Here is a 13,466-nt window from a genome sequence, read left to right as displayed (position 1 = left end):
ACAAATGTGAACTCTCTATCTACAAACGTACGGGAGCACTAATGGAAAACCCACCAAAAACACGATGCTCTTCATCACAAATTTACTTGTGTAAGGATTGAAGCAACGACCTCCACACATGTCAATCCTCTAAACGAACTTAAAGTTGTAGAAATTAATACTTTATGATTTCAACGATGATTAACATAGTTCAAGTGAGTTTCACTTCACATTGCAATTTGTTTTATCTCTTACCGTTGTTGCTGTATGATGATAATAATCAATCGTAAAATGAAATGAGATGAAATGAAATCTTTCAGTTTTACGTCCCACGATTATGCCTGTCAGAATCGGTTCGAATTGAATATAATTTTGTTGAACTGAATTCTCGTTATCTATTATCGATTTTGCTCTGTTGATTAAGGTTAAAATTTAAAAAACGACCTCTATCATTTCCAATCTGGAAAGAGAATTTTGAAAATGTACTTCTCGATTTGAGAGTTGTCTCTTTTCGTACCGAGTTTTTCGTTTCGCTGGCAATACTAGTTTACTTGAAACCCCTATTTTGAGGTTTCAACTTGATTGAACTAGTGTTGTCTACGAGTCTCGGATGTTTCTGTATTATCTCGAATTTAAAAAAGTACTTGTCGATTTAAGACTTGTCTCTTTTCGTACCAAGAAGTTTCTCGATTCTTTAGCAATACTAGTTTAAGAGACTAATAGTATTTTGAGGTTTCAGCACTTTGATAAATGCTCTTCATCGCGTTCGTACAATTACTTTTATCAATTTATAGTTTTACACATGACACATGTAACATTAAAACAGTGTTTGAGATCTAAAACTTGAGTGAACTAGTGTTGTCTACGAGTCTCGGATGTTTCTGTATTATCTCGAATTTGAAAATGTAATTAGCGAATCGAGACTTGTGTATCTTTTCGTGCCGAGAAGTTTCTCGTTTCGTTGACAATACTAGTTCACCCAAATAATAGTATTTTGAGGTTTCAACTCGAGTGAACTAGTGTTGTCTACAAGTCTCGGATGTTTCTCTATTATCTCGAATTTGAAAATGTACTTGTCTATTTGAGACTTGTCTCTTTCCGTACCGAGAAGTTTCTCGATTCATTGGCAATACTAGTTTACCAGACTAATAGCATTGTGAGGTATCAGCTTTCGATTTTCCTAGGAAGTCTTTCAATTCCTGCATTTATACATTTTGTTTCTACTTTTATATCTCGGTAGATATTAGATAAGACATAAAATGTGAACGTGATTTAAAAACAACGATAGAGTAGGAAAGCCAAACGAAACATTTAAATAAGAAATAACCTGTTTTGTAGTTCTTTGAATAAGAAGTTAAGAAACATAAACGTTACCCACGAACACACGATGTTTGTACACCACAAAGTTCACTTGACCTTAATTGTGAAAAATACGGGAAGATATGTGGTAAGTCCTCTCATACACTTTTTTTAACGGCCTCCTCCATCCCCATAGCCGTCCATCACACTCCTTTAATTACCATTTATGTATTTTTTATATTCAACAATTTAGACAAAGTTTAATATTTAAGTATATAACAATATTATATATGTATGATACAATACCTTGACATTGGAAATTACTTATTTTTTGGCTTGACAAAAAAACAAAATATACAGTCAAGAAAATCCTCAGAGTGACAGTTCTGAGAAATATATTACACACATTTTAAACAGAACTATGTTTTGCTTTCAGTTCTTGAATTTGTTGTACGAGAGCGTCCAGTTCTTGTTTATAACATAATTCCAATTGTTTCTTCTTTGCTTCTACTTTCTTGACTTCAGCACATACTTTTCTTTTCTCAGCTTTGACTTAACTTTCCTCTGCACTCTGGATTCGTTTCTGCTGAAGATGTTCATCATAGCGTCTCCGAGCTGAACGAATTGAAAGAAGCATTCTTCGATCAATGGGAACAGATTCTACACCTCCATAGTACATGATTGCGTCATGCACCCACCTCTTTGCAACTAGGGAGTCTTCTATTTGGTTTTCTACAATAAGTGTCTTATTGACTGAGAACCCGCCCTCCATTGAAGCATTGCCGTGAGATAAAATTAAACATATTTTCACAATTGTTACAATTATTGCCACAAATCAGCATACTCTTATTTTTGGACAATACCTTTGCAAAGAAGTCATCTAACCTAGTGCTGCACATTTTCTCTTCATATTCTCTGAAGTCAACTGCAAGGGATCCTTGGATTTCAGTGCAGGAAGACATAAACTGACTCTTTGCTTTCTCAGCTTTAGAACCAGATATCCTGTTATGCTCATGTAGAATTTGTAGAATGCATTTCATCCTAGTCTGAGCAAGTTCTGGATCGTTCTTCTGTAGACTGGGATCCAAAGCTGACAGAGCACGTACCAGTTTGTACTTCAGTGTGCTCCTTTCCACAATCTTCTTGATTATGCCCAGCAAAAAGTTTCGACACAGCCTGAGAGATAGTTTATCTTTATCTGATGCTTTAAGCTCTTTCAGTAGGGTTCTTTTTTTTTCTTTCTTAAAACCAATGTCTACCTTTCTTACTTCCAACAAGTTTTCATTGGATGTCAAATCTAATGCAAGAAGTTTCACTGCACTGTCAGCAAGTTTCATACTGCTTTGTTTGACACAACGAGTTATTAGATTCCTTAAAAGACTTAGAAGTTCTAAGTACAGGAAACAAACAAATGGCTCAGGACTCTGGAATTTTCTTAAAAATGGTTCACACTCTGCTGAGACAGTTTTGAAGAAACATAATTTACACTTCATGAAAGCATCACCTGTACCTTCCACAACAATTTTAAATGGTTTACTCTTGATCTCTTTATTTGTTCGTACAAACTGTTTTATGTCATCAAAAATAAGTAAAGCACATTCCACACATGCTACGTTCTCTACCCATCTTATTACACAGTGTTTTAAAGGAAACATCTTGCTACCAGTGGAAGCACTGTAATCTGCACGACGAGCTGGAGAATCACAAAACAAATAGTTGAGTTGATTTTAGTTTATCGTCCCTTTCAGCAGCGAGGCTATATGAGACGTGGACCTACTGATTAACGTGGAATCCGAACCACATGAGCTCCCGCCGGGAATCGAACCCGGATCTCCCACGCCAAACAAAACAAATAGTATATGTCACGAAGAAAACTGTGCAAGTCCCATCCAGCAGACTGAATACCACTCTTGATTGAACCATTGATAACATGCAAATCACACACACCAATGTCCAAAACTTTTTTTCCATCTGGGAAATCTTCATTCAGTTTTTCTTTCAAGTTCTCCAGGAAGCAATGATTAACATTGGGCCCATCCATTGACACCTGCAGCAAGTTGTTTGGCGGAAGAGGACACAGTCCGCTGAGAAAAGATTGCAGTAGATCTGTTGATGTTGCATGATCCAAAAACGAACTATTGTAATACTTATTTGCCACTCTATTTGTACTGCAGTCAAAGTATCTCACAATCATATCCATCTGACCTTTCTGCGACACTTTGTTTAATGATTCATCAAAACACAGGACATAGTCCTCACAGTGTTTCAAACGGTCAATAATTGCCTCATGAAAATATGGTGCAAGACCATGTTTAATTACATAGGAGCACTTTGTTTCACCTAGCTGGAAGCGTTCAGCAATTGCGCTATCTGGAAACATTAATTTAAATATGTCTGCAATTGTTGAACATAATCTTAGAGACATTTTATTCACAATCACTTTCAAACAACAAATGACTTCAGCACGTGTAACACTGTCACAACACATATAAGAATTTACTGTCCTCGTGGAACCTACTTCGCTCTGATGACTGTCTTTTTGCTGTACTAAACTTTGAGTTTCCTTTGAAGTGGACGATAGCTGGGGAGGATCATTCACACTTTTTGTAAAAAAGCTATGAAGAGAGGGCTGAGATTTCTTGAGCTCCTTAACTTTCTGATGGGTAGCACCTTTGGCATGTGAATTTACTGCTTCACGACCCATATTACTCAGAACAAAACTCTTATGACAAATAGTGCAAAAAGCTTTCGTCTTGTCTCCAGGGACTGCACTCAACCAGCCTGAAAATTCTGGATAAAGCTGTGGATCTAACCACTGTTCATTAAACCATGTCCTTTTTGAAGAGGATGCCATTGCAGTTACTCCTTTACCTGCGAAAACAAAAATCAGAGTTAAGACCGAATTATAATTAAGATTATGTACAAATTTCATTTATTAACAAACAATCGATAAGAAACCCTCAAAAGGTTGTCCCCCACATCATTGTTTCCTACATTTAAGACATATGTGTAGTGAAGTTTGGTTTTAATTTCCGTACGCATTCCATAGTTATACCAAGTTTATTGCAGACCACTACACTGTTGTTGTCTAACTATAAGGAATATTTATAACAAGTTTCATTAAAATCATTCCAACCCTTTAGGAGGAGTTGTGGAGTAATAAGAGATAAAAGGAATGAAGAGAATTTTCACTCAGTGTAGCACCGACGTAAGTTTAAATACATGCATCCTTTAAGATATGTAGGCATGGTAGCATTATGTAGGCGTACACGTTCAACAATAGAGCTAGTATTTTTCAGAACCTTATGCTTTCAATACGGAAAAATTCTAAATGACAAGTCATACTTCGACTTGTATTTTCAAATTATCAATTTACCCCCTCCCTCTTCTCCGTCTCATACACACACACACACACATCCATACATACATACATACACTACCTTATTTCCTCAGTATGAAATAGCAACACTGTACTATCGCTATCATCACTGGGAATAATGTATCATTGCCTTTCTCTTCACATGTCCACATTTACATACAGTACTCCACCCTTCCACATTTACGTTCCCTGACTTTCTATGATAATTAACACGAAATGCATAATTTCCATGACTTTCCCTGACATATTTCCATTCCCCTGACTTTCCATGACTTTCCCTGATTTTCCAGAATGTGGGAACCCTGTAATCACGTCAATATTAAAGGTAAGATAGTAAAACAAAAATATGTGGAAAGACAAATTCATTTGTCGTACTATCAATTTGTCGTATATCAAGTAATTTCACCGTAAATCGTACAATAAGAAGGTGCAAGTTGAAGTAACCCGGATGGAGCCTTAAATTCATCGTTGGAATAAGAATACAAAACTAAAAGGATTTCTTTTCTATGGAATTACACGAAATCCCTCCCAAAACCCCCTGTGATCAATGTGAAAAGTGGTGAAGTGTTCAGTCAACTAACGTGTGCTAAGTTGTCGTGCACCGCTAATCTTAATATAGGCCGGCAATGAACATATAACTCCGTTTTAAGTTAAGTCTTCGTCTTTTTTTATTTTTTTTCTTCTATTTGGTCTAGGAATTAATTCGTGCGGTTGGTACGCACACATTGAAGCTGTAGTACAAACACAAAATACATAAATACCTTAAGAAAAATATTGTCCATCGCTAGCCACCACTTTCGCCCATCTGTCAGGCAATGTACGGATTCCGTGGCGAAAGAAGTCCTCATCCTTGGAAGCGATCCAGTCAGAGACCCATGTTTCGATATCTTCTGAAGAAGTAAACCGCTGTCCAAGCAAATCGTTGTTCATGCAATCGAACAAGTAGTAGTCCGAAGGAGCAACGTCTGGTGAATACGGCGGGTGGGGTAAAACTTCCCATCCGACATTTTCTAAATAGGTTTTGACCGGTTTTGCGACATGTGGGCGAGCGTTATCATGTTGAACAATAAGTTTATCATGTCTGTTCTCCCATTCTGGTCGTGTTCTGGCCAGAGCTTGCTTCAAACGCATTAATTGTCGTCGATAACGTTCTCCATTCATAGTTTCACCCGGTTGCAGCAGCTCATAGTACACCACACCTTTCATATCCCACCATATGCACAGCATAACCTTTGCACAGTGAATATCTCGTTTTGGTTGTGATGGACCTGGTTCACCTGGTTTCACCCAGGCCTTTTTTCGTTTAGGGTTCTCGTAATGGATCCACTTCTCATCACCCGTAATAATTCGATGCAGAAACCCCTTTCTGCTCTGTCGTTGAAGCAGCAATTCGCAAATGGTTTTTCGTCTTTCAACGTCTGTCTTTCAATTCATGTGGAACCCAATGTGACATCTTTTGAATCATTCCCATGGCTTTCAAGCGTTTGGAGACTGTTGTTTGATCAACGCCTAATGCTGCTGCAAGTTGTTCCTGCGTTTGACACGAATCCTGCTCGAGCAATGCTGTCAATTCTTCGTCTTGAAAGTTTTTTGGCTGTCCAGCTCGCTCTTGGTCTGCCAAGCCGAAATCACCACTTCTAAACCGTGCAAACCACTTCTGATATGTTCGCTCAGCTAGAGCATGGTCACCATACACTTCCACCAAAATACGATGACTTTCAGTCGCACTTTTCTGCATGTTAAAGTAATGCAGCAGGACACCCCGCAAAAACACTTTATCAGGCACAAATTGCGCCATGTTCACTTAACTACAAACTGGTGTTGTTGACGCTTTAATCCACTGCCCTATACTATGAACGATACGCGATGACTGGGGTTTGCAACACATGTGTGGATACACGGAACTGTGGGACGCTCCGTTCGTTGCGCCATCTCTTGTCCACCCGCACGAATTAATTCCTAGACCAAATATATTAAAGGGGCTAGAAGATTCTGAAAATATATTGAAACATATGTATCAATAGAAGTATACTAGTGAAAGAGACACGTAAGTGTGAAATGTAAATCACCTACTGATCAAGTAAAATTTGTTCTATGCATTTATTTTGTTTTCAGTTATGTTTTCCACGTTTCTTACATAAATCAGCACAGGAATTCTTAGCATTTTGTGTTGGTATTTATACATACTCTGTACGCCTCAATGATTGACGCGTCAGGGATGGTGGGTAAGTACGAAAGCAACCTCTGCATGAGTTCATCTTGGTTTATGATTTGATTAGCAGCTGCATTTAACTATTGTTCTAGCCACTGCCATTTGCAGAGTTAAGTACTTGTTCTTACTGACCACTAAATCCATTTTTGGATATAAAAATTAACAGCCCGAACATGGGAAATCGAACCTAGCCGGTCATATTAGAAAATATTTTCTGCGCATAACAGAAAATATTCAGAGAATATAAGGTAGACATATCAAAAACATTTTCCAATTACTTTTCTTGATGTTTTGTAGTAGTAGAAAATAATAAGAAAATATTGAACTAGTTTTAAATATCAATTTGCGCTAAGAAAGAAAATTTTTACGATTCAGTTTTCAAATAGCAATTAATGTGTTATTGTAGATAGTTTCAGAACATACTTAAAATATTTTCTAACCTTTTCTGGTTTTCGCACAGAAATATGTTAAGATCTTTCTGAATATTTTTCCGTCATTACCACGATAACACCTACAGTTTGAAATACATTTCTTCCCTCAACCTATAAGTTAAAATACTATAATTTATTTCCACAAATTTGTGATGATAGAAGTTTCCGTGCGTTCTAAACCGGTTCCAACATACAGAAACTTCTACCACTCCATCAATTTGTAAAAATGAAATCCAGATATATTCACTCACAAGATTTGGAAAACTGTTCAGTATGCATTTCCTTCAGTTTTGAAGAAAGAAATGTATTTCAAACTGTAGGTGTTATCGTCGTAACGACGACAAAATATTGAGAAAGAATTTAAAATATTTCTATGTGAAAACCACAAAATATTAGAAAGTATTTTCAATACATTCGGAAACTACATACAATAACATATCAAAAGCATATCAATTGCTATTTGAAAAATGAAGCGTAAATATTTTCTTTCTTATCACAGAAAAATGAAATGAAATCTTTGAGTTTTACGTCCCACATTTATGCCGGTTGGGCTAAAGGAGACGGTGATAATGATTAACGAATGAAATGGTGGAATGAAGAAAGTGGGAAGAAAGGGGAGAACCTCGAGAAAACCCACGCACACGGTGTTTGTCCAACACAAAGTTCACTTGGCGGGGGCTGGGATCGAACCCGGGACCCCAAGCACCAGAGGTGAACGCTCTACCACTGAGCCACCGCGGCCCCTTTCTTATCATAAATTCATACCTGAAATTAGTTTAATATTTTCTAAACATTTTCTACTCTTAAAAAACACCAAGGACACTAATTTGAAAATGTTTTTGATAAGTCTAACTTATATTCTCTGAATATTTTGTCATGTACAGAAAATATTCTCTAAATATTTTGTCGTGTACAGAAAATACTCTCTAAATATTTTTTCATGTAGAAAATATTTTCCCTCATGCACAGAAAATGTTCTCTAAACGTACAGAAAATATACAATAAATATTTTTTTGTTATAAGTGGAAAATATTTTAAAATTATTATTTTACAAAACATTAATCTTTGTTAAAAATGGATTAAAAATCTTCAGAAAACATTTCAACTAAGTACCCAATAAATTGTAAAAATATTTAGAAAAAAATATTTTTGACAAATGATTTTCTGTGCTATTGGTAAATGATTTTAAAATGTTCCATGCGAAACATTTTAAAAATCATTCCGTTAACATTGTATAAAACGTTTGAAATAAATTTACAGTAATGTGTGGAAATGGTACAGAAAACATTTTTTGGAAAACTTTTCTAACGGCGTATAAAATATTACTACAACGTTTTTAAGTGTATTGCAAGAATATTTTCAGTATTACTTGGAAAATATTTTCAACAACATATGGAATATACCTCCTTAAGGGAAGTAGGATACATTTTCTGAAGGAAAATGATGGTACATTTTAGAAACGTTTTGAAAATATTTTCATTGCTGTGTGGAGAATAGTTCGGCTAGCTGATAAGACAAGCTTATGCTCCTTATAGCGAGATTTTAATGCTTCGGAGTTGTTTTAACACTTACTTCAAATTCGAACCACACATCGCCTCTTGGTTAGAAATACCAGAAACTCTTTGCGGTTCTTCCGAAAGATCAGTTAGTTTTCCCAAGGAGAATGTACGGATTTCTTATGCAGAAACTGTGTTTTGGTGAAAAATAAGTATAATACTAACCAAAACTAGTGAAATAGTAAGGAGCATATAGTCCCATGCACACACCAATAATATTGCAATATTTTATTTTTCTGAAGAAAACTAACGGTGCCTTTCCTCTCCGGCCCACACTTGGCTGTTTGCAGGAATAAGCACACACAATAATTTTGAGTTTATATGTGAAAAATTCGAAGCGAAGCAAAGGAATCAACGTTAATGTACTCACGGAGCAACGCACTGCACTATATCAATATACTTATAAAACAATTTTTATTTTTATTGTGTATGTAATGAAAAAAATCGCAATATTCATCAAGAAGGATCCTTAATATATTAATACATAACGAGCTAACTATTAACCCTTTCAGACCTGATTTTTTGTTTACTCTCCGGTGTTATTGTTATTTTGAATTATTATTCTTTATGACTTAACAAATGAAATACAACCGTCAATTCGTTTGCGGATGTCATATTTAGAGAATTATGGACGAAACATTTTGCGTGCATTAGGGTTGAAATACGTATATAAAATAAAAATGGGATTAATCGAACACATCATTGTGATCTATATAGTTTAGAAACTCAAAATACATCACTAAAACAAAAGGAGAATTTATTGCAAATAGCTTGTTTCGCCAAGAATAAAACAGCCTACGTGGGTGAGCTTTGTCCATTGTGATAGCTCCTGCAAGTAGTCTACAAGAAATGTGCATTGCTTCCTGACAACAGATTAAAACACAACAGAAATAGTGGAAAGTGATTTAAAAAAGTTCAAAGAATTCTGACATAAAAACCCAGCCATTTAGAATCCTCCAGAGTAATTTTATTAAGCTTAAAACTTAATGTACACAAATGTGACCACCAGGTCTGAAAGGGTTAATACAAAAGTATATTTTCATATTTACTGACTCGTCTTAAAGCTAATAAATGTCTCAAATCTTTTCATCTTCACGTCGTGTTCTTATGGGGCAATTGAAAAACGATGATGTTTTCGCAAGATACAACATGTAAAATCGACAATACTACTCTCACATAATATAATTTCAATTTTGTCTAACTTTCATGCGATAGAAAGTTTATAAAATATCAGATTCAGCACTAAAAGAAGTCATTAAAAAGGATCTTATAGTAAAATTTAAATCATCCTTTATTTGTATGTTCATATAAAGTAACATTTACATGTGTGTGTGCTAGTATAAAGTCTTGTTGCTGGATGTTATGGGCGCCAAGGTAAATAATGATTTACGTGTCTTTCCCGTTCAATGTCCTGTTGAAGTATTCATAGTTATTCATGTATTATTTTCTTTGCTAATAAACACTCGAGCACACGTAATCGGACGTCGAAATACTTGGCTTAGGATCTATACACAAGTGAGTCCTTACATACATAGTAGTGGAGACATGTTCAAGGAAACAACTCACAACTTGTCAGGTTTTCTTAAGTGTATGTATTTGTACGAATGGGTCTATTGAGACAAAGCTTAAATATTCACTTCGGGTTCACATTCAAGACGATTCGTATTACTGTCGGAATCAGATCCAATTCCTGTCCAGATACAAAATTTTGCATTCCGAAGCTCCGCTCGGAATTAACCACGGTTTGAACGCAGGATCCCTTACAAATTTTGTCTAAAGGAACAGATTGAAAGCGGAAGTTCTACAGATTTCTATAGCTTCCAGTTTTTATATTAATACAAGGGCAGAAATACAAGTCTTCCTACCATACTGAATCCATACAAAGAAACTGTTTCTAGCTATCTGCTGTTGTGTCTTTTGATGGAGATCAGTGTGGAGACTAAAGGAAAACCATATTTCCCGCTGAGTTTTAATGGAAGGATAAAAATGAAAACAAGTTCCATACTTCGGACGATGAACTCATTTCAAGAATTTTCGCTATCTTTTACAGATTTTGTTCTACGATCGTCAGCGTAGAAAACCATAATAGTTTACTTCTACCAGTTTTGTGACGAATAGAGGTCTACGAGAGGAGATTAATCGACTTTTGAGACACTGAGTACATATTTAATATATGTTGATATAATTATCTTACAGATATTCATATGGTACGTGTCAACAAATAAAGCGGTAAGACGGACGGATATATACTTTCTGTAAGTCTTATCATCTTTAGACATATCATGGTTTGGAAGCCTAAATCTGCAAGTATTGACTTACTCCTATAAATAATTTACTTTTAATTCGAATGAATTTGATAGCCTATAAAAGGTAACAAATGATATTTAACATATACTAAATACCTCATTGATTTATTGTTATTACTATTGTACCCTTGTCTTAAATGTTTAGTGAAGTATCAATATAATTAACATGGTTACTCCACGTTAGCACAAAATAATTTATTCAAAATAGATACGGAAGTTTCCCCTACATCATCGACCCACAATTTACTTTTGTCCATGACCCCTCATATTCACAGAACGGATTTCTAAATAAGCATCCCCAAGGAACAATCGTCGAAAACATAAGTACTTATCGAGTATCTCTACAAGGAAACAGCCACAAAGAAGGGACTTTTTGTCAATCGTTGAGGAACGTAGCAACTTCCAATGCTATTGTGAGAAATTGACTTGCAGATTTCCAATAGTAAAAGATATCTATTTGTGATAAACTTCGTTCCTGTGCACCTTCAGCAAACCTTGCACCAGAAAACATTGCTGTCTATGAAATTCTATTACAGGATTGAGAAAATTTGCTATATTAAAGAAACAATTGACATTTCGTATAACAAGTTACAACACCCTCTGAGAAAGTGATTCGCACATAGGTCTGTTGCAGAGAATGAGGAAACTGTATGCCTCACAGGTTTCTAAATGTTCGAATGTTGAATACAGTCCAGGGCGAGTTGAGTGTTGTTTATAGGTATACTTCTCACTCCCCTCGACCGGAGCTAAGACATACCAAGTAGCCACAATGCAGACTGATTCATTTTGATTTCTCACCGGACAAAGAGTTTTTGGAAGAAATCAAATCATTTGAGACCTAGCATAATTTTTCTTTATAATAAAGATACAAACAGGTCTCAGAAAAGGTTCAGAATATGACTTAAACCCCGAATTTGAATCTCAGATATAAACTTGGAAAGCAACGCAAACAAACATTATCCTTAATCTCAAAATACCCCTATTCAACGTAAGGTGCGGTTTTCGGGAATTCTAAGGATATTTTTATGACGAAGTCTCTAACAAAGGGAGACACGATGTCTGCAATATACTATTGCGAACTAATAAGACGTTTAGGTGAAAAACAAAATATGAAATCGCTGAGGAGGAACTTTCTGAAATTCTTGAAATGAAATGAAAACTTTGAGTTTAACGTCCCACGGTTATGCCGGTTAGGCTAAAGGAGACGGTGATGATGAGTAATGAATTAAATGGTGGAATGAAGAAAGTGGGAGGAAACGGGAGAACACCGAAAAAATCCACGCACAAGGTGTTTGTCCACCACAAAGTTTATTTGGCGGGGGCGGGGATCGAACCCGGGACCCCAAGCACCAGAAAGGATCTGAAATCCTTGTGTAGCACCAAGACAATATATAGTTCATAGGTGTAACAACACGTTACGAAGGAAGAAATAATGTCTCACCAAATTTAATACCCTTAAATTTTTCTTGTTCGTTAGTTTAATATCAAAAATAAATTACGTTCTAGTAGTAATGAAGGAGTTCTTTGGATGAAAGTGATTTCGAGACCATTAAAACTCAAACTTTTTTCCAGGTATATGAAAATCTTATGGATCGAGTTCAGCAGTGAATTCCATTAAGGAGGAATTACTTTGGTAAACACAGAAAAGGTTTCAATCCTGTGAGTATACTTTTGGTTAGATACGAAAATTGTGAATAACTCTCGTGAAATAAGTATAATTAAAAAGAAACTGTAGCTGAAAAGCAAGATTAAAAGAAAAAACTCAGTGAGATTCAAACCAGGTTCAAGAGCATCGAGCAATCAAAGAAACAACACGCACGTCTATTGAAATAAATGAAATCCTTGTTTTACTTCCCACGATTATGCCGGCTTGGCTAAAGGAGACGGTGATGATGAGAAATGAATGCAATGGTGGAATCAAGAATGCGGGTGGAAATGAGAGAACACCGAGAAAAAACATTCACAAGGTGTCTGTCCAACACAGAGCTCAGCCTCTTAGAATAACTGTAAGGCTTCCTTCAGTTATATTGATCTATTACTATATCCTTAGAAATCTTCATTGTTTCTTATCATCCTTTTTTTTTCAATTAGCGAAGTACTATTTTGTTCTAGAAGCATCATCACGCTAAGTACAAAAGAGAAGCTGAGTTCATCATACAGCGAAATCAGTTGGAAAATCTCGTATTTTTTTTATTTCTTTAAATGTGTTTGTTGTTGCCAAACTGGCAGATTTTAACGGACTTGGAGAAATCAAACAGATAAATATGTTTCGAACTGTACATATGATATACTACTGGAATTGAA

The 13,466-nt window shown here is 35.7% G+C and overlaps 1 protein-coding gene across 2 annotated transcripts in view; it reads right to left on the bottom strand.

Annotated features, from left to right (window-relative positions):
- LOC145684384 (uncharacterized) overlaps nt 1-13,466 on the bottom strand; it is a 169,963-nt gene that overhangs the window by 137,812 nt on the left and 18,685 nt on the right. The window contains exon 2 of one of the 2 annotated variants that reach the window (XM_081756639.1): nt 2,005-4,149. The exons of the other annotated variant lie outside the window; for it this stretch is intronic. Coding sequence (XP_081612765.1) covers nt 3,059-4,149 — 1,091 coding nt within the window. The 3' untranslated portion in view covers nt 2,005-3,058. Of the gene's footprint in view, nt 1-2,004; nt 4,150-13,466 lie in introns of those variants that run through there. 2 annotated transcript variants of the gene reach the window in all.

Source organism: Thermobia domestica, chromosome 4 (assembly GCF_964235325.1).
Source record: "Thermobia domestica chromosome 4, izTheDome1.hap1.1, whole genome shotgun sequence".
Taxonomy (NCBI): Eukaryota; Metazoa; Arthropoda; class Insecta; order Zygentoma; family Lepismatidae; genus Thermobia; species Thermobia domestica.
This window is presented reverse-complemented; position numbering and strand designations above follow the sequence as displayed.